Source organism: Rhinatrema bivittatum, chromosome 8, assembly GCF_901001135.1.
Source record: "Rhinatrema bivittatum chromosome 8, aRhiBiv1.1, whole genome shotgun sequence".
NCBI classification, from domain to species: domain Eukaryota; kingdom Metazoa; phylum Chordata; class Amphibia; order Gymnophiona; family Rhinatrematidae; genus Rhinatrema; species Rhinatrema bivittatum.
Window position 1 is genome coordinate 210,893,132 of NC_042622.1, and position 27,858 is coordinate 210,920,989.

The following is a 27,858-nucleotide window of genomic DNA, read 5'->3' on the forward strand; positions in this document are numbered from 1 at the left end:
CAGGAGACAAGAAAAAAATAAAGAACAGGAGTGAGGTGAAGGCTGCGAACCTAGCCCTCCTTCGGGCAGCAGAAGAGATCCAATAGGATAAGGAGGCCTTGGGCTCAGACCTGCTGCGCATAGTCCTTTTCTCTGTCTGGTCCTGCTTTCTGTGGAAAGTTTTATTGGAGAAAAAAAAATAGCATGCACGTCGAGCAGTACTGGGAGCGGGTGCCGGCGTGATCTTTTGCAGGCCGGGCAGCAGAGGCCACGCAATTCAAGAGGGCTACGGGAACCAGGAAAGTTTCAGCAGCAAAGCCACACGTGGCAGGCGCCATTTTGATCGGCAGGAACTGCTGAGGCACGTGGTAGGATGCATTTGCTCAGCTTTTAGAGGAAAGAGAGAGAGTGTGACATGGTATTTGGGGGAACAGTGCGGGAAGAAACTTTGCATCTGCTCAGCATGCCATATGAGGGTCCTTAGTCCAAGGAGGGCCCTCAGTATGTGTCAAGTGTGTGGAGACCCAGAGGGATGTTTCTACAGGAGAGTTGGTCCCTGCAGGGGCCTCAGAGGCCCCCATTTCATAGGCAGAAATTGTGGGGGCAACTCCTACCAGAGCAGCAGAAGTCTTCCCTGCCCCCTCTCGAGCCAGTCCCCTTGGGAATGGGCTCCAAGAGGGTTTTGCTTACCCCGAGGATGGATCTTTCTGCCATCTCATTGGTGGCTTTTTTTTAAGGGTTTCCAGGCCTTCTGTCAGGGGCAAGGAGCTTCGCAGGAAGAGGCTAGGTTTTGTCCGCTTCAGAAGTCTCCCTCCTTAGGACATAGAAAGCATTCCAAGGAGTCCTTGTCTCCTTCCAGGAAGAAGAGAAGGAAGCAGACGAAGGGAGAAGGCGAGGACCGAGATCCTTCAGGTCATTCAGATAGGGAATCTGAATCCTCGGAAGGATGGGGATCCCAACAATCCATTATTGGAAGAGGGGGAGATTCTCCCAGATGCTGCAACTTTTTCACAGGGCTGAGATGTCCGGTTTAAGTTTACAGAACTTGAAAGCTCTTGGGTTTGAGGAGATCTTGCTGGCAGCAGCCAAAGATCCAAAGTGAACTCTGGTTTTTTTCCTCTGCACGAGGATGTCTAGGAGCTGATAGATTTAGAATAGAGTGCATCTGAGGCTAATTTTAAAGGTCGCTCCTTAGCGGGATTGTATCCTATGGACCCTAAAGAGAGGGAGCAACTCCAGTTTCCTAAGGTGGACACATTAGTCTGTGCTGTGACAAAGCGAACCACCATTCTGGTGGAAGGAGGTGTGGATTTAAAGACGCTCAAGATCGGAAGATTGAAGCTATTTTGAAGCAGGCCTTTGAAGCGATGGCCATGAATCTCCAAATCGCTTCCTGTTGTATGGTGGCCAGGGCTGGGGTACAGTTAGTCTAGGAAGCTCTGGGAGAGAATGGCCCATACCTGGAGCCGGGAGCTGCTTTCCAGGTGGATGCTGGCTATAATGTGGCATGCACAGCAGCTTGAGGGGTGACTTTGGTGATTGCAACCCAAAGGATCTTGTGGCTACACAGCTGTTCTGCTGATACTATTTCAGAATCGAACCTTACAAAGTTACCTTTTAAGGGGCGCTTGTTGTTTGGGGAGGAATTAGAGAAGATGGCGGATTGATGGGGAAAGTCGAAATTTCTTCAATTGCTGGAGGATAAGAAGTCGACTCCCCGGTTTTCCCAAGCCAAGGGATGATTTTAGAGCTCTCTGCATTTTCGCTCCTCCAGAGGTTCAAGTAGTTGGAGATCTCGGATATTTGGGAGATCTCAGTCCTTTCGGCCAAGGAAGCCAGGCAAAGACGGGGCCTCCAGCTCCGGAATCCTGCATTCCTCCCAGTGAAATTTTGGGGGTCCATCCTTCGGTGCAGCACCTGGGGTAGATAGTGAGCAACCTGCAGCCATCTCAGGTTCTGGAGTATCTGGGCATCCGGTTTGACAAGGCAAGGTGTTTCTCCCAGAGTCTCACATTCAGAAGATCTGAAGTCAGGTCCAGGCCCTGCATGCAGTGATCAGTCCGTCAGTCTGGTCATATCTGCAGATGTTGGGATCTGTGACTGTGACAATAGAGGTTGTACCTGGGATGCATGCTCATATGCATCCTCTGCAGTGGTCTTTCCTTTCTCGATGGAATCCCCTGTTTCAGGAGTACAATGTGATACTGGCCTTGCCACTGGAGGTGACAAGGTGGTTGAGAAGGGAGCATCTAGAAAAAGGTGTGGATTTGCAGACTCCCGACTGGTTGGTGGTCACCACGGATGCGAGTCTCCAGGGCTGGGGAGCACACTGTCAGGAGTTGGTGGCACAAGGGCTGTGGACTCCCGAAGAGGCACTTGGTCCATCAATCGACTGGAGGCACAAGCGATTCGACTAGAATTCCTTCAGTTCGTGGACTGGCTAGAAGGAAAGGTGGTGAAAGTTATGTCAGACAACACAACTGCGTGGTGTACGTAAATCACCAAGGAGGGACTCTAAGTTGACAAGTATCTCTAGAAATGGATATCGTTCTGCCATGGGTGGAACTTAATTTACAGGCACTGTCAGCCTCCCATATAGCAGGAGTAGACAATGTGTAGGTGGATTATCTCAGTCCTCATGAGTTAGTTCCGAGAGAATGGGAACTGGCTCCCAAAGTGTTGTCTTATCATGGATCTCTGGGGTGTCCCTTCCTGGATCTAATGTTGACTCTTAAGAATGCGAAAGTGGAGAGATTTTACAGTCTGACAAGGTTGTTCAAGCTCTTGGAGTGGATATCCTAGTCCAGGCATGGCCACAAGAGAAGTTACTCTATGCATTTTCGTTGTGGCCCATGATCAGCTGTTTGTTGCAGAAGTTAGCATGACATCCGGACGTGGTGCTTCTGGTGGCCTCGGATGGGCCGTGCAGGCCGTGTTACGCGGATCTACATCCCCTTCTGATGGGGGACCCTTGGCAACTCCCTTTTCTCTGGGGGGTTGTTATGGCAGGGACCAATTTTTCATTACAATCAGTCAGTTTTGTATTACAGTTAGGCCCTTGAAAGGACTAGGTTGTTAAAATGAGGCTACTCGGGGGCAGTGGTGGAAATGCTTTTGAGAGCACACAAGTTTTCCTCCTCCTTGGCATATATTTGCGTTTGGCGGGTGTTTGAGTATTGGTGTCAGAATCACGCTTCTTTTCCTGCTTTGGGCTGTTCCCTAAATCTTGGAATTTTTACAAGAAGGTCTGAGTAAGGGATTAGTCTTGACCACGCTGAAGGTGCAGATGGCTGCTAAGCATGTTAACAGGGCCGCGTGCAGGGGAGATAGCTCTCTTCTTACCCAGATGTATCTAGGTTCTTGAAGGGGAGTAAAACAACTTAGACCTCCCTTGCGTTTCCCAGTATCCTTTGTGAGATTTGAATCCGGTTCTCTCCTTTTCTGGCAAGTCCGACCTTTCGTCCTCTCCGGGGTATTTCTTGTGATTACTGACTCTGAAGAAGGTGTTTTTGGTTGCTATTTGATTATGGAATTCAAGCCTTGTGCAGAGACCCTTTTTTGATTGTCACTCTGGATAAGGTGCAGATTCGTATGGTACCTGCCTTTCTTCTGAAGGTGGTTTCGGAATTTCACTTAAACCAGTCAGTTGTGTTACCATCCTCGGATTAAGGTATGGATTGTCAGGAATACAGGAAATTGCAGCCATTGGACATGTGGAGGCACTTATTGCATTATCTGGAGGTTATGAACAAGTTTTGGAAATCGGATATGCTTTTTCTTCAATGGGAGGTGAAGAAGGGGGAGGCAGCTTCTTAGGGCATGGTGGCTCATTGGATTAAGAAAGTAGAATTGGCAGTCTATGTGGATTCTGGGAAGCCTGTTCCAAAAAATGACAGAGCGCATTCGACCTGGGCTCAGTTTGCTTTCTCCGGCAGAGATTTGTAGAGCGGCAACATAGTCTTCTTTGCATACATTTGCCAGGTATTACCGACTGGATGTGGCGGCATGGGAGATTCTGCCTTTGCTAGGGCAGTGCTGCTTAGGCCTCAGGCAGCCTCTCACCCTTTGGGGGAGTAGTTTTAGTTAATCCCACTGATGTAGACTGGCTTGCCTGGATGAAGAGGAAAATGAAATTACTTCTTACATAATTTCCTTTCCTCAAAGTAAAGCAAGCTAGTCCACCTTCCCGCCCAGGGCTGCCTTGAGGTGGCCAACTTTTTTCTGTTAGATCCTTGTCCAGAAAAAATGAGGTTCCGGGATCTTTCATGCAGCTGGATTCCTACAAATTGGGTAAGTGGGTTCCGGTTTTCTTCAAGATACTCTGATTGTCCTAAGGGACTATTGTTAGCGGAGCTGAGTCCATTGTTTCCACTTAACCTTGGGGATTCTTTTTTTTTTTTTTTTTAAGTTGAATAGTGTTTGTGGGATGCGATATTTTTAGTTTCAACAATTTTTAATATAAATATAGGGATCAATAATAACCAATCATCCCAGCCGCGATGCAGGAATACTTATGCACCACGTCTCGCAACACTACAACATTGTAAACCATCCCACAATTTCCAATCACTAAAGCACCCCCACATCCACCCCACCCACCCTCTCACCCCATGGGGACCACAGAAACACTGTTCTAACATCCCATATTACATTTTCAGCCGCAGAGATTGAAAAAAATGTCCAATGAGAAAAAGAAAAGGAACCATTTATTTCATTGTGCTCAAAAAGGCAGGCTCCTTTTGCCCCATCCTAGATCTCAAGGGAGTCAACCATCATTTTGGGTTACTCGTTTTCACATGGAAACATTACACTCGGTGATAATGGTAGTTGGGGGAGTTTCTGATATCTCTGGACTTGTCAAAGGCGTACCTGAATCTTTCCAACTGTTTCTGCATTTCGCTGTTTTGGAGTGACAACATCCCATTCAAGCACTGCCATTTAAGTTGGTGGTGGTTGCGGCAGTGTTAAGAGAGAATGGCTTTCTGGTTTGCCTGTACTTAGATGATTGGTTGATTTGGGCCAGGAGTCTGGAAGAGAGCCTTTGGTCTCACGCAAGGTGATCTCCTTGCTACAGGAACTAGGTTGGGTGGTGAACTTAGTCAAGAGCAATCTACAGCCATCCTCAACACTGAGGTATCTCTGTGTTCGGTTCGTCACGAAGCAAGGCAGGGTGTTCCTGATGGAGGAACACATTCAGAAGCTGATGGCGCAAGTGCGACTATTGACAAACAATATGATCAACAGTGTGGTCTTATCTACAGTTGCTCAGATTGATTGCAGCCACCCTAGAGGTGGTTCCACGGGCAAGAGCGCAAATGCTCCCTCTTCAGTGCACTCTGCTGGCTTGTTGTAGTCCACAGAATCAACATTCGATACGGCTTCACCTACCGGTGGAGATCAGCATATAACTGCAGTGGTGGTTGCAAGCGGACCATCTAAGGAAGGGGGTTTCCCTACGATCTCCGGACTGGTTAGTACTTGTGACAAATGCAAGACTCCAGGGTTGGAGGGCTCGCTGTCAGAAGTTGACAGCGCAAGGGCTCTGGAGTACCGAAGAGTCTCTCTGGAGCATCAATCGGCTGGAAGCCTGGGTCAGCTGGTTGGCATGCTTATGATTCGTCAACCAATTGCAGGGTCGAGCTGTCCGGATAATGTCACACAATGCAACAGGTAGTGGCTTACATCAATCACTAGGGAGAACCAAGAGCCATCAAGTGTTGCAGGATATAGCCCAACTCATGGAATGGGCGGAAGTGGTTCTTCAAGAGATCTCAACCTCCCACATTGCAGGAAAAGACAATGTAAGAGCAAACTTTCTCAGCAGACAGAGTCTGGACCCAGGAGAATGGAAATTGTCAAACGAGGCATTCCAGCTCATACTGGACCACTGGGGCCACCCATTCTCTAGACCTGCTGGCAACATCTCACAGTGTGGAAGTTCCTTGCTTCTTGTTGGCTCATCCAGATGTTTCTCATTTCTTAAAAGGGTTGAAGCATCTTTGTCCTCCACTGCAGTTGCCAGTGCCCTTGTGGATTCTTAATCTGGGTTGGATTTTCTGGCAGTTCCCACCTTTTGACCCCTGTGTAGCTTTTCCTTGAGGTTGCTTACTTTAAACAGTGTTTCTTATGGCAATTTGTTCTGTGCGTAGTGTCTCCGAACTGCAGGCCTGGTCTTGCCAGGAACCATTTCTGCGAGTGACTCTGGGGCCAATACAGTTGCATACTGTTCCATCCTTTTTGCCAAAGGTGGTCTCGAATTTTCACTTGAAACAGTCAATTTCCCTGCCGATTCTGGACAGGGAGAGAAAGATGGATTAATATCTCCTGTTGAAGTACTTGTGTGTCAAGAGGTATGTTTTGAGGTATTTAGAGGTTTCAGAACCTCTCAGGAAGACTGATCATCTAGTTATATTCCATAACAGGACTAAACGGTGAACCAGCGTCATGGGCTACAATAGCCCACTGTATTAAGGAGGTAGTCACAGCCATGTATATGGATGCTGAGCAGCTGTTGCCTAGTCAGGTTAGAGCTCATTCCATTAGGGCTCAGGCAGTGTCATGGGCAGAGATTAGATTGCTCTCTCCTGTTGAGATTTGTTGAGCTGTGATATCATCTTCCTTACATACCTTTTCTAGGCTTTTCCACTTGAATGAGCAAGTCTGGGAGGACGCAGCCTTCGCATTTGCAGTATTGATTGGACCGTGGGCAGCCTCCAGCCCTGTTCAGGAGTAGCTTTGGTACATACCACTGGTGTGGATCCACCTATCTGAATGCTGAGAGAGGAGAAATTACTACTTACCTGATAATTTCCTTTTCTTTAATGAAGCTAGGTTGATCCACCTTCCCGCCCTTGACTGCCGGATGGTTTTGCTGTTGTCCTCCTGTGTGGCTGTGTGTTCCAGGGGTTACTGGTAAATGTCAATCCAGTCCCTAGACTAGTGTTATTACGCTCCTTGTCTGAGCTCAGTGTTTTCCTGTTGGCTGAGTGCCGGAATGGTTATCTGTTAATAATCAAGTTTTGTTAGTTTGTTCGCAGTTGGCGGGCTGATGTTGGTGCAGGGGTGTATATATCGTGACATCAGCTTCATCTGCTTATCCTACTGGTGTGGATCCACCTATCTTCTTTAAAGAAAAGGAAATTATCAGGTAAGTAGTAATTTCTCCTTCTAGGTAGGAAATTTTACAGTCTAGAGCCTCCAGGATACTGTGATCAAAAATACTTCCAGTTCCATCTGAAGGACCTCAGAGGCAAACTGAACTCTAGAATCTCAACGTGTGGATGAAGGTCTTTAGGTTTGTTAGGGAAGGGGAAGCCTATTCTGATGGAATGCACTCCACCTTAACCAGAATGAAATCTGGCTACTGGCACTAACAATTAAAAAGGAGATAAGGCAGTTTGTAAAATAGATTGTGGGGAAAAGGTGGGCAGTTTTCAGGAGCACATGGTATCTGCAAGGGAAATTAGAGTATCAACAGTAAGGCAGCAGAAAAAGAGAGGTAGCGCTAGTGAATTTAAGTGAAGAACAGACAAATCCAAATGATTTCAAATTACCCGAGTCCACTGCTACTGAGCAGGTTATAAATAAAAAGCATAGGCTCAGTTTGTATGCAAATGCCAGAAATCTAAAAATAAGATGAGAATTTAATTGCATAACACTAAATGAAGACATAAGGTACAGACATAATAGGCAACTCCAAAAAAGGACAGCCAATGAGACATTTAAATGACAAGGTGGATTGATTTGGTGGTAGGGTGGGGCACTATATGTGCAGAAGGTGTTCAGCCAAGTAGGGTAGAAGTGCTGCAGGAAACAAACTGCACTCTGGAATCTGAATGGTAGAAATTCCACGTGTGGTGGGGAAGACCAGTATAGCAATATGGCATGCTACTGGGCACCTGACCAGAATAGTGAAACAGTCTGAAATGCTAACAGAGATTGGACGGGCTACTAATGCTAGAAACAAAATCGTCCTCTGAGATTTCATTTACTCCAATATCAGTTGTATCGGAGTATGTTAGGGAGATTAAGTTCCTGGATGCCATAAATGACTGCTTTTTGGAGCAGCTGGTCCCAGAACTGATGACTGGAGCAACCACTTCAGATATAGTTATCAGGGTAGCGCAAGAATCTGGTCCAAGGAGCAACAGTGAATGGTGTAGCTTGGCAATAATGATCACAATGCAATCAAATTTCATATATGCTCTGGAGGGAGAATAAATTAATAAAACTACTACAGGAGCATTTAACTTTAAAAAGGGAAACTATGATAAAATTATACGGATATAAAAAAAAAAGTAGTTACAAGAGTTAAATGTCTTAATGAGGACTGCATAAAAATACCATCTTGGAATGCCAGATAAAAGATCAAAGGAAGAACAAACTATTGCCAGCATGACAAAATGGTGATATGAAAAGTTACTGAAGTGAAAAAGACCTCCTTTAAAAAAAACAAAAAACAAAAAGCAGGACCTAATGAAGAAAAGAAAAAGCTTAAGCACTATTAAATTAGATGTAAACATTAATAAGGCAGACCAAAAAAGAATTCGAGAAGAGACTTGCCAAGAAGGCAAAAAAGTCCTCAGACTTAAGACACAATTGGTTCCTGAAAACCATGTCTTGAGTCAAAATGTAAGTTGAAACCAATTGACCCATAAGAACAATGTCATAAATGGGGGCTGGGTTCTAGTACCAGAGCCCAAGACCCGATTTTTACCAAAATTACCTGGAATGTAGTAATGTGCAGTATTTTAAAAAGCACAGACACATTTTTAAAGCAATACTTTTATGTTTGTGAAGGGGAACGTGCCAAGGCATTTCACAGGCCATTGCATGGATACTGTTTTAGGGAGAGGAAGTCCCTGGTACTCCCTACTGATGTCACCTCACCAAGCCTCATGGTCATCAGTACACCAATGTGTACCTTTTAGGAGACGCCCAGGTGTCTAAAAGTAAAAAAAAAAAAAAATGCTGTAAGTTGGATAATGTAACTTGAAATGCCTTAAGTCAAGGATGGTACATTAAAAATAAGAAACCTAGGAGGGAGTCAGTTGAGCCTTTAGATGGTTAAAGGGTAAAACAAGTGGTCAGAGAGGATAAAGCTGTAGCAGAAAAAAAATGAATTCTTTGCTTTGGCCTTCACTGCAAAAGATGTTGCAGAAACACCTACACTAGAACTATTCTTTGTAGGCAAAAGCAAATTGACAAACTTAGGGCCTCATTTTCTAAAGTATCGCAGGCCTGCGATACTTTAGAAAATTGCGCTAATGGGGGGCGTGGGGTTGAAGCGGGGGGGGCGGTCCTGCGTTAGCCGGCAGCGATCGCACCACCGCGGTGCGATCACTGCCGGTTTCGCACCCAATAGAGCCACCATAGAAGGTGTAGCTATTGGGCGCGAAATAGGACACGAAAAGGCCCTTACCTTTTCGCCTTCCGCGGCGTCTTCGCAGAGTCGGCCCCAGTGACGCCCCGACTACTCCTCTTCCGGGGCTGACTCTGCTTGTTAGCGCAAGCCTGCGATAGCCTTGGAAAATAAGACACTTAGTGTAGCAAATCCCCAGGACCAGATGGTATTCACCCCAGAATTCTGAAGGAAGTCAAATATGAAACTTCAGACTTCTACCAGTAAGTTGTAGCCTATCTTTCAAATTTTCCACTGAGGTCTAGAAAATAGCCAGTGTAATGCCAGTTTTTTTAAAAGGGCCCCACTAGTGATCTAGGAAACTCCAGACCTATGAGCCCGGACAGTGGTGCCTGTTAAAATAGCGGAAGTTATTGTTAAGAACAAAATTGCTGGTCTCATGGATAGATGGGTCTTAATAGGGAAGAGCCAGCATGGATTTAGCAAAAAGAAGTCGTGTAATACTAATCTGTTAGAATTTTTTTGAAGATGTAAATATGCATATATTTTATTATTTTTTTTATTTAATAATTTTTATATACCGACTTTTCATGTGAGCATATCAAATCAGTTTACAGTAGTTAGCAAATATTCATTTAAAAATATTTGCATTTCCAAAAGAAGAAAGGAAGTAGATAATAGTTTCATAATGTAAATAAATAAAATCATAAACTAAAATAGGCTAAATAATTTAAATAAAAATTTAAACAATTAGAGAGGCAGTATAGTAAGAGTAGAAATAAAATAAAAAATATATACATTACCTTGGTATAAAATCAGTAGTTTGAAATCATTATGTTAACAGCTCTTGGAAGGCTTGTTTAAAAAGCCAAGTTTTAATGTCCTTTTTAAATAATTTAATGTCTGCTTCTAATCATAATTCCTGTGGAATAGAGTTCCATAGTTGGGGTCCAGCAATGGAGATAGTTCTTTTTCTTACATTATTTAGTTGTGCAATTTTAGGGGAAGGAATTGGCAACATCTGGTTGATCTAGTAATTCTTGAAGGGATGTGGAAATGAAGTGATGAAGTTAGCCATTCAATTTTTTCATTGTAGAGGGTTTTATGAATTTGGGACAAGGTTTTATGTTGGGCCCTGTATTTGACCGGTAGCTAGGGAAGTTCTTTCAATATTGGGGTGATCTGTTCAGATCTTCTAGTTCCTGTAGGTAAGGGTGGGTTGGTCAATATAGTGTAGCAGGATTTTCAGAAGGCATTTGGCAAAGTCCTTCATGAGAGACTCCTCAGGAAATTGAAGTCATGGGATAAGGAGGCAATGTTCTGTTGTGGACTGGTGACTGGTTTTAAGATAGGAAACAAAAGTAGGACTGAATGGTCTGGTTTTCCAGTGGGGGGAGGGGTGAATAGTGGAGTGCCCCAGGGAACTGTACTGGGACTGTTGTAGGTTTGTTTGTTTTTTTACCTCTGCAGTTTTCTCTTGCTCCTGCTTTGTATTTGCAGCTGTCAGAGCTAGGGCTGGGATCTGATGCCATAAGCCTTAGTTTGTAACGACTCGGGGACTCCCCCCATCCATTTTATATTCCTTCACCCACTAATATACCTATTCTGATCCTGGCAGTGATAGTCCTGAGCTGGTGGCTCCTTTCAGAATCCTGCAGTCATGGGGCATGAAGCCAACCACTAGGTGTAAACCTTAAGCAGTGATGCACACTTCCCCCCCCCCAGGAGGCTGTAATGGCTGCCTTCATAGCAACCCCAGACCCAAGGAGCGTAAGATTCAGCCTGGGGACTAAACTGAAGATCTTCTGCATGGCAATCTTATTCACCAACAGTCTGGAAAAGGGAGCACAGAGCGGCGTGATCAAGTTTTCAGATGACCCAAAATTCTTCAAAATAGTTTAAAAAAAAAATAGCAGACTGAGGAACGGCAGGAGGACCTTGTGAGACTTGGGAAACAGGATCTAATTGTCAAATGAAATGTAACATGGACAAGTGCAAAGTGATGCTCATGAGGAAAAATAATCCTAACTATATATACACACACACCCAAAGAGTACTGGGTTCTACATTCGGCATTGCACTCAGGATAAAGACCTTGGATTCATTGTGGAAAATACGTTGCAATCAGCTTAGCGTGCAGCAGCAATCAAAAAAGCAAATAGAGTGTTAGGAATTGGGGGGAAAAAAAACAGTGGAGAATATCATCATGCTTCTGTATCAATCCATGGTGCAACTTCACCTTGAGCATTGTATGCAGTTCTGGTCACCGCATCTCAAACAGCAAAACTGGAAAAGCTACAGAGAAAGGCAACAAGAATGAAGAAGGGGGCGGAACGGCTCCCTTATGAAGAAGAGACTTAAACGGGTTAGGGCTTTTCCACAGGAAGAAGACGACTGAAAGGAGATATGATGGAAGTTTATAAAATCACAATGGACTTCTCCTCCAAGAACTTATCCAAACCTTTTTTAAACACAGCTACACTAACTGCACTAACCACATCCTCTGGCAACAAATTCCAGAGCTTTATTGTGCATCTTTTTTCACTCAACGTACAATTAAGCTCTGGAATTTATTGCCAGAGGAGGTGGTTAGTGCAGTTAGTGTAGCTGGGTTCAAAAAAGGTTTGGATAAGTTCTTGGAGGAGAAGTCCATTAACGGCTATTAATCAAGTTTACTTAGGGAATAGCCACTGCTATTAATTGAATCAGTAGCATGGGAACTTCTTGGTGTTTGGGTAATTGCCAGGTTCTTGTGGCCTGGTTTGGCCTCTGTTGGAAACAGGATGCTGGGCTTGATGGACCCTTGGTCTGACCCGGCATGGCAGTTTCTTATGTTCTTAAATGCTGTGGAACAGGTTAATAGGAAACAGTTGTTTTATCCTTTCAAACAGTGCTAGAACTAGAGAACACTCCATGAAGCTAACTGGTGGCAGATTTAAAATGAAATTTAAAAAAATATTTTTTTTTCAGTCAACTTACAATTAATCTGTGGAATTTGTTGCTGGAGAACATGTTTGAGGGTAACAGCATATACAGCTGAGTTTAAAAAAATGTTTGTACAAGATTGAGAAAGATGGGATTGGGTTTTTTGGGTTTTTTTTATAAAACAATTAAACAGCCAGGCATGTGTGAGAATCACCACCTCCCACGTCTGAGAATGATCAACAGGGAAAGGATCTGACCTGGACTGGGTGTGGGCCTCGGACCCTTGGTCTGACCCAGCATGGCACCTTCTTATATCCATTTGTTTATTTTCAAGGAGCCACCGTGTGCAGCCCCCTCTCTTCCCCCCCCCCCCCCCCCCCCCCCCAGCTCTCATCAGGAAGCAATTCTGTGATGCTTCTCCTCATCTGGCCTTCGTCCAGATGCTTTCATGCCTGCCTTCCTAGTTCTAGATGCTGAATATAGATTTCCCCATTGTTAAGGCCAAACGCTGGGTCATCAGGCCCCCCTGACAGCCTGGAGTGGTGTTTAACCCTTTGACAGTCCTGGGTGACATGCCCCTGTGTTAGTTTATTTATTTATTTTTTTTTTATAATGTTTACTCTCTTTAGAAGCAAGGGGTAGTGGAAAGCTAAGAAGCCAAAAATACCTGAAAACACATTCTAGGTAAAGGATCTGAGGCCCGAGTCCCAAGGCAAGAGGCTCACCAGGGGAAGCCAGGCCTCGGGCATATTTCATTTCCAGAAAAGTATTGATTTTAATTTAAAATAACACACAGCTTTTGTCTATCAAGTTAAAGATATTCTCTGCTTTGTAGTTTTCTGGCTGAATCTCTTCAGCAGGGTGGGAGGGAGGTAATCAGTTTGCAGGAGCCAGGCATAAGTCTCTTACCTGCAGCTGGAAGAGGCTCCAGCCTTTCTCAGAGGTCCTTCTCATGTCGCTTTCGACTGTGGCGTTCTCCAGCTCTTCACTACCTTCGATGGCCGGAGAGTATGAGCTGAAGTTAATCAAAGTAGTTGCGGTTACGCATGCTGTCACGTCGTAAAAGCCTGTGCCTGATCCTGTGTTTCACGCTGACTTGGATACGGAGGTTTTACACATATCTACATGTATGTGTCAGTAAGGCACGGGGAGCAGGAGCCAGAGGCACGGACCTGTAGGAACACTAGATTAATATTTGAACCCAAATGATTGATTATAATGTACAGTGGTTGACTGTAGAAAATTGGCTTTAGACATCAGAAACCAGCTCTGGGAAGAGAAACCTGTAGGAATGGCCGTGGTTGGCCTAGGGGGCCCCTCTGAAAGGATACAACCTGGAGTTCAGGCTTGGCACCGGAGGACAGCCTGACCTATTTCATTCTAAGTTTTCAACCCACTTTGACGCTCCAAGGGATTTACATAAAAGTTAGTATTCCCTGTCCATACTTATGGGATGAGAAGGGCATCACTTGTATAAGCTTAGAGTCTGACGTTGTGGTAGATTGAAAGGTGTCCCTGAAGTAGACGCCAAGGTGACATCAATTTAGTGCCATCCTATGGCTCTCTGGCACTTTTTTTTTTTTTTTAAAGTGCAGAGAGTTAGGGCAGGAGCAAGTGGGCTTCGCTCCTGCCCTTCCAACTTGTTGGGACTGTGGACGGGGTAAGGGGTTCTGAGGAGATCATGGAAAATTTTAAAGGGCAGGAGAGGAGGTTGAAGGAGCCTGGGTAGGCCCTGGGCCCAGGCTAGATTTCTATGGCCAGGAGCGGAATCAGAGAGGCCCAGGCCCAGGGCCTCTCTTTGCTGGGCAGGAGGAGGTTTAGAGGGCCTCCAGGAGACTTGTTTTGTTTCTGTTTGTTTGTTTTGGGGGGAGGGCAAGAGTTTGGCCATTTAATGGTGTTGTTTTTGGTTCAGGAAACACAAAGAACTGACAAACTTTATATAAACCAGAAAAAAAAAAAAAAACCAAAATGAAAATTTTAAATCTGCACATCCCTACTATATTTCAAACCAAGCACCCTCTTTGTTGGACAAATCTGAGTCCCATGGCCTGCAAAAAAAAAAATTCAGAGAGAAACTCGTTTGTAGGCGAGTTTATCATATAGTAGACTGGTTGGTTGTCCAACAGCGTCATCCGGGGAACTCACCCAGAAAACTTTAGTTTGAAATTCTGTGTATTGAAAATGTATTCGAAGCTTTGCCAGCTGTACAGATGCTCCAGCCTGTCATTCCTTTGGTTTACAGTGAAAGTACTGGCGCACTAGAGCATTGTACTGTGCCGCAGCTACACCAAGGACCTGATCCTTTTTCTTCTGCCCGGAGTGATGCAGCTCTGTGAGGGAAAAGTGGCTGCCTTGTCTGGCTTGTTCTGCCCTCTTGCTTATATTATACTTTGTGATTTGAGTCCTGTGATGGCAGAGGGCTCTGGTGCCAGCACTAGCCACTTGTTTGCCTTCCTTCACTTTTTTCTTGTGCCTGAATCTCACTGTTCTTTACAGATAGGATCTCAGCATGACATGATGCAGCTTTTGGCCTTAGCTTGCTCCCTGATGTCTGTGAAAGCTTGTCAGTGTGTTCTGCTTTTGTTTTCTTTTTCTCTAGAAATTGTTGTCCAAGGAGACAAGAACAGCACAGCATCGCAGTCAGGAGAAAACCCCTTTCCTGTGTCCTCTGCGGTGTGTGCACACTTAAAGCTGTGCAGTATTAGTACATCCTGCAAGAAACTATATGGTTTGTAATCTTCGATGGTTTGTTCCACATTAAGTGACTTCTGCAAATGTTTCATGCTATTCTCACTCCACTAACTTATTTTGAAGAAAGTGCTTCCTAGTTGCGAGGTGTGAAAGTTCTGACACATTCCTCTGCTGATGAATCACGATGTAAAAATTAGACCTTTGGGCTACCACGTTTGAATGTTCTGTGATGTCTCTCTCATCCCTTTTGAACACACACACACACACACACACACACACACACAATTACTGCAGAGAGAAAATGGAATGCAAAGCTCAGGAGGTGTTTGCTGTAGCTGATGTCATCTGCTAACAGGGTGATTACTTGTCTTGCAGTAGAGGGTGCATCTGACATGAGCTGCAGGATGAACACCTCTGAGCCGCATGTTCTGTTTGCTATACAGTAACAGAATTTATAAAACAAAAATTAACCTGCCACTATAACATTATGACCTGGAAAATGCAGAGCTGTCGTGCGTGGGCAATGTGAAGGCCTCATCTTTACGTACTGAATTTTATCAAGAACGGAGCACTAGAAAGCCCCCCAGATGGGTGAAGAATGATTGAGAAAAGATGGCATGCATCCCTTGATGTTTTTGTTATTGCAAGACAAAAAAAAATACTCTAGAAAACTGTATAAAATAGGCAGAGTTTGCTGCCTCTAGTGTTTCTGCTTATAAATGTAAGAAATAAAGGTAAAAATGTAAAAGTAGTTTGAAGAGAAAGTTTTGTGTTTGAAAAAATGTTGCAATAAAAGCCCCGGGGAACAATCCCAAAACCAGGTTATCTTGCAGATTACTTTTGCTTTCTGCCTTAAATTACCTTAGTTCAGATTCAGGAAAATGTATGACATGACCCTTTATACACGTGTTTCCAAAATAATAAATAAGGTGGTTAAAAAAAGAAAAAAAAAAAATGTAACGGGAGTAAAATAAAATCGCAAAGTACAGAAAGACCAATCCCGAGGATAATTTCAGGATGCTGGCGATTGTTCAGGATCGTCTCTGGTCGATTAATACTCTCTGCTGCTCTAGCAGTGGGCTTTTACTAGTGTTGCTTCCTAGTACAAAGCTTCTCTGCTTTTCTGCTGCTTATAGCTTATGCAGGCTGAGAGGTGGCCACTAGATAGCACTGCAACCCTTTTATTCTGTATGATGGTTTCAAAAGAAAACTACTTACACATGTCCCATGTATGTGTGCACCTATTTTTCTATACAAAATGAAAGCGACTTCAGAGCAGGTCAGTAACAACACTGCTCTTGTTCTGTGTGGTTTAGTACATTGGCAAGAGAGTAAAGGTTGGGGGAAGGCAGTATGTGTATGTGGAGTCGGTGTTGCATGCAAAATCCCAGAAATAGTGCCAGTTACGCCAACCATTTGCACAGGGCCAGTCGTGGAACAGTGATACCATTTGATAGAGCAACTCTGCAGACAGTGTTTCCTGTGATTGGTGAGCTTTCTTGCAATAGTACCCTGATTTCACTTCAGCCTATTTTCTTGTTTATTCTAATTGGCATACTAGGATCTGTATAGATTATAAATCTAGTGGAACGTTTGTATGGGAATACCAGCTGCCGAGGAAGTGTGGGTACCATTGCTTGACTGCCAGGCAGCCCATGTACCTGCAGACAATCATTTCCTGAGGCTGCAGCAGCAGCAGTTGACTCATCCTTTAAAAGTGATGATCTGCAATCTGAGTAATGCACATTAAGATCGGGCACTTCCTGTTCCTTCGGGAGAGCTAGTGACTTGATTTAAGAGGTGAAAGCAGCTTTTACCCACCATAGCTGCAGGAAATGCCATTCCCATTGGCCAAGTATTTGTGAAGACATAACTACTCTTCTAAAGAAAACGAGAGTGCCTCTAGTGATGAGTTATTTATTGACATGGAATCTAAAAGAACATATTTTAAAAGGCAGTGAGGTGGCTGAAGTAGCACTCGCAGCCCTTGAGGAGATCAGCAAGTGCTGCTCTTTTGGCAGTATTTGAGCAGCGGGGAGATGTCTTGAAGCCAAGGTTTTCTTTGGTGAGATATGGCTTAGGTGGGCACATACAGACTCTGATTCTTCATGGGGTAGAACAAGAAGTGACTGGCACCAGTGATATATTTCTTTGTGGGGGAAGGGGATTCCAAGCTGCAGTTGTTCCCAGCAAGAAGACTGAAAGGAAGTGGCTATGGGCAGTGGTAACTCGGAGTCCCAGGGTGGGGAGAATGGGGGAGTAGCTCAGCCACATTGATTGCTGTTTTGACTCCAGGCTGCATTGATTCCCAGGTGGAGGAGGGAGAGAAGATTATGGTTCCCAATAAGAGAGGAGAGTGGGAGAAGAGGCTGAAGGCAACAGTGAGTTCTGACTTTGGGGGAAAAGAAGAGAGATGAGTTGGGAGTGGATGTGTCTCAGATATGTTTCTTCTCTATCCTAGTCTGCTTCTGAACCTACTCCCCTACTTTCACCTCAGCTTTGAGAGCTCTGGTTATCTTGTGTTTGTCCCAGAGCGCAGAGGTTTGAGTGATGGGATCCTTGATACCAAACTATAATTTATTGTGCTAGACCTCATGGGAAATTTAATTAAACCACACTACATGTTATAGGATGCATCTATTGAGCCATGTTTTCCATATTGCATATATATTCTGCTTTTACTGTATCCAAGGAGGTGGGCTGAGCTGGGCCAGTAGCTCAGTGGCCATGCTGTATGCTAGGGATGAGCAAACGTTTTGAGCCATTGCCCTCCTTCCATTTATGCAGTTGATTGGGCCCCCCCCCCCAAAATGGGTCACTATGTATGTATTTGTATTGTGTGTGTAGATATAGATATTTATTTATTTAAAGGCATTTATTACCCGACCTTCCTATGTTCGGAGCAGGGTACAATATGACCATACACAATCAAATGAATAGAGACAAAATAATACATAGATCAACCGGGGTGGGGGGGGAATAATATAATTCTTCAGGAAGGGGAGTTCAGTCTGTCAAGTTAACTGACTTCTGGCCTCTAAGTGGCACCCTCTGAGGGTGGACATGTTGGGGTTAGTCCATTATCATTTACATTTGGGAATGCTTTTTTGAAGAGGAAAGTTTTTTTAAGGACTTTTTAAAAGAATGTTCTATTTCAGAGACATCCTAATTCTTTAGGAAGAGTGTTCCAAAGGAGTGGTCCTGCGGAGAAGAAGGTGCATTCTCTGATTTCCTCTAGGTGGGGGAGCTTTGGAGATGGGACATCTAATAGCATTAGATTAGATAATCTCAGGTGTCAGGAGAGGGTGTGGATTTTTATTATTGAGGAAATCCATGGGGAGTGTAAGTTGTGAATCAAGGAGTGTATGATCATGGAAAGCTTGTATTGTGACCGGAAAGAGTTTGGGAGCCAGTGTAGGGATTTGAGAACAGGAGAGATGTGATCGTGCATGGGAGTACTCATAAGGAGTCTTGCTGCCAAGTTTTGTATGATCTGTAGAGGTCAGGTCGCTTCTAAAGGAGGGAGTTGCAATAGTCGATGCCAGAAAATAGTATAGATTGAAGGACAGACCTAAAGTCAGAGTTTTCAAGAAGGGGCTTAAGATGATGGAGTAATCGTAGGCTGTAGAAGGAGGAGTTGGTAATAATTCTTATATGGTTGCCCATGGAGAAAGAGGAGTCAATTGTGACTCCCAGGTTTCGTACTCTCTGGGAGATGGCAATGGAATGGGAATCAAAAGAGAAATTATTGGGTGTGTTGAGTGGGTAGCATGTTGAGATAATGAATTCCAGTTTAGAGATGTTTTAAGGGCTAATTTATTGCTGTGGAGCCATCTTTGGATGGTTGTGAGACAGTGGGTGAGGAAAGATTCTGTAAGGGCCCAAGTATCTTTTAGAGGGAAAAAGAATTGAATATCATCGGCATAAATTTTATAGTGAACTCCAAGGTTATCAAGGGTGTGGCATAATGGAGTTAGGTAAAGGTTAAATAAAGCAGGAGAGAGGGCAGAACCTTGGGGAACCCCAGAGCTTGGGGTGTCAGAGAGGAAGAAAAGGAGTCTGTTTGGCTCTGTGATGGCCTGGTTCTTTTCTTACCTTAAGAACAGAACCCAACAAGTTCAAAGATACAAGGACCACAGTCCTGAGAGTAGGATGGCATGGTTAACAGTGTCAAATGCAGCAGAGATGTCAAGTAGACAAAGGAGGAACACTGAGCCTTGATCAAAACCCCATCTCACCATGTCGAAGCTGGAGAGAAGTAGTTCAGTGCTGTGGTGCTTCCTAAAAGCAAATTGGTATTGGTTGAGGATATTATTAGTGTCAATGAAGTTGCGGAGTTGGTGAAGCACAGCTGTTTCTAATCCTTTGGCCATGAAAGATAGAGCGGAGATTGGATGGTTAGTGGCGATGATGGTAGAATTGGCCAATTGTTTTGTTTTTTAATTGTGGGTCAGCCTGATGCTTGATTTAGTAGATCAGGGACAATGCCATGCTGAAGAGATGAGTTGATGGATTTAGTGATAAACAGAGCAATATCCAGTTTGATCAGTTTAAGAAGAGTAGTATGGCATGGGTTAAAGGGATTAGACCAGACCTGGGCAAGGGGCGGCCCGCGGGCTGAATCCGGCCCGCCCACTGCTGAGAGCAGACGGGGAATGAGGCACTCCGCTCCGCTCCCTCGCTCCCCGATTGGCCGGCCAATCGGGGAGCGAGGGAGCGGAGAATGAACTGGTTTTTTTTTTTACAGCGTCCGGGGGGGGGGGGGGGGGTGAGGAGGGAGTGACTCGAGCGAAGGCACGCTGTCCGATTGGCCGGTGCTGGGCAAGCCTTGCCCAGCACCGGCCAATCGGGCAGCATGTCTTCGCTCGAGTTTCTTTCCTACATATGTCACGGAGTTTTTTGCCGGTCCGCGGCGCGCGCTCCCGGTCTCTCCCGCTGCCGTTGCCGCTGGGCTGTCAGCACGTTCAAGCCCAGTGGGAACGGCAGCGGTGTTGGAAGAAGCTGTGGCACCCGCGGCTGGCCTTTTCTTCTTCCCGCGCCTGCCCCCCCCCCCCCCTCCCGTGACCTGAAACAGGAAGTGATACACGGAGCGGTGCGCGGGAAGGAGAAAGAGCCGTGCCGCGTCGGCTGCAGCATCGGCCCCCGAGCAATTGAACCAGCCGGCAATCGAGAAGAGTCAGCAGCATGAGCCTCCCGCGGCCGAAGGGATTCTTCTTTCTTGGCCTGCGGGGGCTCATGCTGCTGACTCTTCTCGATTGCCGGCTGGTTCAATTGCTCGGGGGCCGATGCTGCAGCCGACGCGGCACGGCTCTTTCTCCTTCCCGCGCACCGCTCCGTGTATCACTTCCTGTTTCGGGTCACGGGGGGGGGGGGCAGGCGCGGGAAAAAGAAAAGGCCAGCCGCGGGTGCCACAGCTTCTTCCAACACCGCTGCCGTTCCCACTGGGCTTGAACGTGCTGACAGCCCAACGGCAGCGGGAGAGACCGGGAGCGCGCGCCGCGGACCGGCAAAAAACTCCGTGACATATGTAGGGGGAAGAGGAAGTGAGTAAGAGAGAGTGAGAAGCAGCCAGCCAGCTTGTGTGTGATTGAGTGGTCAGAGAGCTGATGTGTGTGTGTGTGTATGTGAGAGACAATGAAAGTGATTGCTCAGGGAGATGACTGATGTGTATGTGAGAGTGTGAGGCATTAGTCAGGGAGGTGACTGATGTGTGTGTGAGAGAAAAAGCATGGAAGTGAGAAGTCTGGGTATGTGGGAAAGCAATAGCATAAGAAGCCTGGAGTTGTGGGAGTGAGAAACCTGGGTGAGTGTGCATGCATGAGAGAGAGAGAGACTGCTTGGTAAGGTGACTGTGTGTGTGAGAGAAAAAGACTGGTGTGTGTGAATGTGAAAGAATGTGATTCAGGGAATGAGAAGCCTGTGCACGTGGAGAGTGAGCATGGAAATGAGAGAGACTGGTGTGTGTGTAACAGAGAGAAAGTGATTATGGGAATGAGAAGCCTGTGCATGTGAAGAGAGTGAGCATGAGAGTGAGAAACCTGGGTGTGTGTGAGACACAGCATGGGAGGGAGAAGCCTGTATATCTGAAAGAGAACTTGGGAGTGGGAAGCCTGTGTGTGTGTGTATGCATGAGTGAGATCAGGTGACTGGTGTGTGTGTGTGTGTGTGAGAGTGAGAGAGAGAGACAGAGAAAGTGATTATGAGAGTGAGAAGACCATATATGCAAGTAGAACACGGGAGTGGGAAGCCTGTGTGTGTGTGTGTGTGTATGGCATGAGAGAAACTGTTCAGGAAGGTGACTGGTGTGTGTGTGCCAAAGACTGTTTGGGAGATGATTGGTGTGTGAGAGACAGAAACTGGTCATGGGGGCATGACTGGTATGGTGTGTGTGTGAGAGACATGGGCACTAAGGAAGAGGACCATAAGTATAGAGCTTAGCTTCTACTGCTGCTTCTGGTGTGTGCCATGGCCTGCAGGGAAGGGGAGTAGGAGAGCTGCTGGAGGGGGTAAGTAAAGGTGGCTTTAAGTTTATTTTTCTTGACTGCCATTTTAATTGTGTGATGTCTGCTTTTTTGAAATATTTTATTGGTGTTTGGAGAATGTTTAATAGTTTTTATGAGTTTTTAATTGTTGGATGTTATTCTGTTCATAGCTGTTTAGAAACATTTATTCTGCTTATTAGTATAGTTTTACAATTATTTCTGTTTGGGGATCTATAGCTGCTTGTTAGTTCTGTTTTCCTAATAAGAGGTGTATTGGTGTTTAGGGTCTGATGTAATATTTGTAGTGTTGCCTTTTCATAGATAGGGTTGCTCCTGTTTGAGTGTATTCCATAATACAGGTGTAACTGTGTGCGGATTAGTTTATGTGCATTACTACAGATCCTGGGAGTATGTTAGGTCGGTTCTGTGTCTGTTACCGAGATGAGATATTTTGCTAGCATGTAAGTGTTTGTATCGGTCTTATTTGTTGTGTTTTCTCAGAGGACATACATTGGTGGTAAACTGCTGTCTTTTCATAAGTAGGGCTATTGAGAACTGAGTTAATTATATTAGTCCGGCCCTCTAAAACCATCCCAATTTCTCATGCGACCCCATGGGAAAATTAATTGCCCACCCCTGGATTAGACGATGGTTTCAGGTTATCGATCTTAATGGTGTCAGATTCGGTAATTTCATTGAAGCATTCCCAGGTCGGGCCATTACAGTTCAGTTCATTAGATTCTTCAGTATGGGAATTATTAAAGATGTTTACAGTTGCTGTCTTATTGGTAAAGTGAGCGGCGAAGGCCTCTGCGATGTTCATTCCTGGGAGTGTGGGAGAGAGAGAAGTGGCTGAGTGGGGATTAATGACTTTCTTTACGGAGGCATATAATTCTCTAGGGTTGTTTACTGTGGCAGACGGTTTTGTGTAGAGAGATGATTTCTTTGCAGTATTTATGACCTCTTGGTATGATGCAAATTTATCATTGTATAATGTTTTATTTGGGTGGGTGGGGTCTTTTCTCCATTTTCTCTCATTTCCTCAGTTCACATTTTTGGGTTTGCAGAGTTGGATCTTTTATTTGAGAATGGTTTCAAGAGGACCAGTTTGTCGAGGGTAGATGTAAGGGAAGAAGAGTTCCAGTATTCTAAGAATTCATCGGGTGAGTTACTGGAGTTATTATCCGGAGACAGCATGAGGTTGGATGCAAGGGTTTCAGGATCTAATGTCCTCATTTCATGACAATGGTATTTTTTTTTTAATCTTTTTATTGACTTCTGTAAACAGACAATATACAAAAATATAAGATTTATTTATTTGTTTTTGGTTTTTATATACCGATCTTCCTGCATTAAATACAAATCATGATGTCACAATGATTTATACAGCATAAACCCCCTTGCTCTGTGTCATAAATGGAAAAATACAAAATCAACACGATCATACATAAGTGATTCATCCATGATATGATATGGCCTATGGCGAACCAGAACATAGTTGTGGGTGCAGTAGGCTTCCATCGTTTAACTTGGGACCCTTGCCCGGAGTGCACCCGGGTGAGAACTCCTGCGCCTTCGATTACAAATTACATCTCTTAACCACGAGGCGCAGTTTCCAGGCCTTTACCTGTTCAAGGCCCAACTTACCTACCATCCCGCAGCCGGCCAATCACCAGCCAGGCGCCGGGGTGACCTCATCAACAGCCGCCGACTCCGGGGCATTTAATCGCCCTTCCTCTACCGGCGTCGCGCGCACGAAGGAGCGCGACAAAGGGGCCTGCCCCTTTGTCTCGCCCCTTCGTGCCGCCCCGAGCAGCCCGCTACTACGCATCCTACCTTTCCACCAGTAATGTGTCTAAGGCTAAAGACACCCCGCTAGAACCCAATGCTCGTCATCTGCTGACAAGAACTCACAGAAAACAGCCCTTGGACTGTACACAACTCTCTGCCATACAATACTGTAAACATTCGTCAAGAGAACCATATGTAAGTGAACCCTGTATCTACACTCCTCAACCTACTCTATCTAAGTATCTAATCGCATGTCATATTATAGTAAGCCATTTCCCCTGCATTACTCTCACCAATTGTTGTCAATTGATAATCTGCATTGCCTATACTCCAGCTACACCACTCCCTCCAAATGCAATAATTGTTTAAGTTCCTTCATCCTACTCTTCTGCAATACTGTGTATGCATCTGCCGTATCCTGTTACAATTGTATTGAAACCTAACTATCTGTCTAAAGGTTCCTGCCTTGCTTTAAGTTCCTTCAACCTACTCTTTTGCAATACCGTGCCCGCTTATGCATTATCCTGCTACAACTGTCTTTAAACCTGGTTATTTGCCATAAGTTTCCTGCATTTCACACTGTGTCTGTGCTCTCCAATACTTCTTTTGATTAGCTCTCTCTAACAATGCCCCCATACGCCTATCCACACCCCCCCCTTTACCCACTCACACCCCCCCTCCAAATTATCCCCCCCCCTTCCACACCCTCCACAACACCCAAAAAAGGCGCCTGACCTCCATCCCTATAGCTCCCACCTCCCAAGCCCTCACCATCTCCCTCATCTCACTCCTACTCATTAACGCCCAATCCCTAAAACAAAAAACACACCTACTTAATGACATCCTAACCGACTCCAAACCAGAAATCTTTGCAGCTACTGAAACCTGGTTCAAACCCTGCGACAACCCCCTCCTTAACCAACTACCTTCTGAAAATTATGACATCTTCTCCATCCCCCGAAAAAAGAAAAGAGGAGGGGGCCTACTCCTCATAGCCAAAAAAGAATTCAAGCTCACCTCACAAACCTGCATTATTCCCAATCAATACGAAGTAGGCCTTTTCAAATCGCAATCCCTACAAATATGTCTCATATATACCCCCCCTGGTCTTTTGGAAAAGGACCCCTCCCCCCTCATTGAATTCCTCACCATCTCCCTCTCTCCCGACATACCCACAATACTCCTTGGCGACTTTAACCTACATGTTGACTCCATTCCACAATCCCCCACATGTGAAGCTTTCATCACATCCTTAGACGCAATGGGCTTTACCCAACTCATCCATTCCCCAACCCACAAAGCCGGTCATACCCTTGACCTCATCTTCACCAATCCTCTCATAAACATCATCCACTCCCCCACATGCCTTCCTGTCCCCTGGTCCGATCACTCCATCATCAACACAACCCTCTCCCTACAAATCCCTCCTACCTCCCCTCCTACCCAACCTAAATCCTTCCATTTCCGCAAAACCTGCCCTATAGATACCCTGGCCACAGCTTGCTCCAACATCTCAGGCCATATTGACCTTCAAACAGTAGATAACGCTATATCCACCTGGACAGAAACCACCCTGAAAATCGCCAACAACCTATGCCCGTTCATTCAAAAAACAATCACTCAAACCAAATCATCTAAAAAACCCTGGTACACCCAGATACTCAAATCCCAAAAAATCCAGCTTAGAGCAGCAGAAAGACATTGGCGCAAACACCCTACCACCGCCACAAAAACCATTTACTACCAACTCATGCACGCATATAGAAACGCCATTCAAGCTACAAAAAAGGAATACTATGCCAAAAAAATTCACCACCTCCAATTCAACCCAAAAGCACTGTTTACCCTAGTCTCAAACCTCACCAAACCTAACATGTCTACACCACAAGTCGCCTCCACCCAGACCCGATGTAATGACATTGCCCTATTCTTTAAGAACAAAATATTAAATATCACCGCCAAGTTTACTACAAACACTAACAATTCCCCCAACATTAACAACACAACTCCCCCTATCCCATACACGCCTAATATCCTATCTTCCTTTGAACCCTCCTCAACACTAGAAATAGAAAACATTCTAAAGAAGATGAGACCCTCCTCCCACCCCTCCGAAACTATCCCTACTAAGTTACTTCTCGCTATCCCTAAAACAATAGCCTCTTCACTCTCCAAAATCGTGAATTGCTCCCTGGAACACGGCATGGTACCCAACTCACTGAAACAAGCTGTGGTCAAACCTATCCTAAAAAAACCCTCCCTTGACCCTACCAACCTTTCCAATCTCCGCCCCATCTCCAATCTCCCCTTCCTCTCCAAAATCATTGAGAAACTAGTTAACTCCCGTCTCTCCGACCACCTAGAACAATCCAACATACTCCCATCTACACAATATGGCTTCCGTAAACACCTCAGTACGGAATCCCTCCTCCTCTCCCTCACAAACACTATCATCAAAGGAATGGATGCCGGCAACTCCTATCTCATTGCCATGCTAGACATCTCCGCCGCTTTCGATACCATAAATCATAACATCCTCATCAACACACTCACCAGCATAGGAATCTCAGGCACCGCCCTCTCCTGGATAAAGTCCTTCCTCCAAAACCGCACCTACACAGTCCTCACTGACAATTTCACCTCCCCCCCTGTTAATCTCAACTGTGGCGTCCCCAAGGATCTTCTCTCTCTTCCACTCTATTCAATATCTACATGCTCCCCCTCACACACCTCCTTTCCAACCTTGGCATTACACACTTCATCTACGCAGATGATGTGCAAATACTCATTCCCTTCACAGACACTGTACTCACTGCTCTACACAAATGGGACACCATCCTCACTTCCATTAACCAACTTCTCACAGACATGCACCTAGCCCTTAACCCACAAAAGACTGAACTCCTCCTCATCTCCTCTAAACATACACCCACAACCTGTCCCTCCACACTCCACCTTCCCAACCTCTCTTCCAACACAAGAAACTTGGGTGTTATACTTGACAATCAACTTACCTTTAAACCATACATCAAATCTATCCTTAGCAGTTGCTATTTCAAACTCCAAACCCTCAAAAAACTCAAACCCCTCCTCTACTTCCATGACTTCCGCACAGTACTCCAATCCCTTATTTTTTCAAAAATTGATTACTGTAACGCACTCTTACTTGGACTCCCGGCCACCCACATCAGACCTCTCCAACTCCTCCAAAACGCCACTGCACGCATCCTCTCTAATGTCAAGAAGAAAGACCACATTACCCCCACCCTCATCAACCTCCATTGGCTTCCCATCCATTCACGAATCTTATACAAAACACTTACCCTAATACACAAAAGCATTACAAATGAACACTTCAACTGGTTAAACCCTCCTTTCCTCCCACGTACCTCCACAAGACCCACCCGCTCCTCCCTTCGTGGAACCCTTATTCCCCCCTCTATAAAATCGACAAGGCTCATCTCCTCCACCAAGAGGGCCCTCTCCCTCGCAGGCTCCTCCCTATGGAACTCCATGCCCCTTGACCTTCGCATCGAAACTTCCACCCCTACCTTTAAAAAAAAACTCAAAACCTGGCTCTTCCTCCAAGCATACCCCCAATCACCATCCTCACCTATAAACACCCCCTCTCAACCTCCTCCTAATTCTAACACCCCCACCACAGGACCTACACCTATCCCCTCAGGACAACCTCAAACCCCTCACCTTACATCATTCACTTAACAAGCCATCACCTAATACAATTGTACATTTTACCTCACCCCCCTCCCTGCTCTTCATGCGCACATACAACCTTAGTATACAACCCCTGTACATATTCTCTATTTATTGACTCCCTGTACATATTTTCTCCTCCTGTACCCGTCCTCACCCCCCCCCCCCCCCCCCCCCCCCCTCGTCAAGATCACCCTCACCCCTCCCTCCCCTAGTTTTCGAGTTCTTACTATGTTACTATGCTCATGTTACACACAGTTCTTTGTAAAGGCTCCACCTATATTTATCTTGGTTTGTAAGTTATCTGTAAACCGGCACGATGTGCAAACGGTTGCCGGTATATAAAATTAAATAAATAAAATTAAATAAATAAAATAAGGGTTCCGTATGGCATGAAATTTCGGTAAATTGTGTCTTTAAACAGCTGTCAATTTGCACATTGTACACACTCTATCCAATCGCAATAAAACTTTTTATCCATAACAGGTGCCTGTTTTTGTCTCCAAATGGTTGCTATTTCAATTTTGGCTGCTATGCAGACCTGTTGCACCAGACAGTGTTGGTTATTATACAGAGGGGGAACTGGAAAGTACAGCAGCGCCTGCTCAGCTTGGAGCACGAGGGGGGCCTACAGCAAAAGGGAAAAAAAAGGCTCCCAAGTCCTTCCAGAACATTGAAATAGCAGGGCATTCCCACCAGATATAGAAAAAGGAGCCCCCGTTGCTGCAGCCCCGCCAGCATGAAGTACCCCACTATAAGTAATTTATGTGCAATTTACCTGGTGAGTAGTACTAGCGATACATGAGCTTAAGACAGTTCTCCTGAATTAGTGTAGATTATGGATACCCTACGTAAAGAATGTTGGACGGTGTCCCATTTTTCTTCCGACTAGGATCTTCTGAGATCGTGTTTCAT

The 27,858-nt window shown here is 45.2% G+C and overlaps 1 protein-coding gene across 7 annotated transcripts in view; it reads left to right on the forward strand.

Annotated features, from left to right (window-relative positions):
- FKBP6 (FKBP prolyl isomerase 6) overlaps positions 1-15,777 on the forward strand; it is a 53,662-nt gene extending 37,885 nt beyond the window's left edge. For 5 of the 7 annotated variants that reach the window (XM_029614518.1, XM_029614513.1, XM_029614515.1 and 2 more), the window contains one exon: positions 14,865-15,777. In XM_029614518.1, coding sequence (XP_029470378.1) covers positions 14,865-14,954 — 90 coding nt within the window. In that variant the 3' untranslated portion in view covers positions 14,955-15,777. The remainder of the gene's footprint in view (positions 1-14,864) is intronic. The other 2 variants (XM_029614519.1, XM_029614514.1) reach the window with 1 other exon arrangement.
- The last annotated feature ends 12,081 nt before the right edge of the window (positions 15,778-27,858 follow it).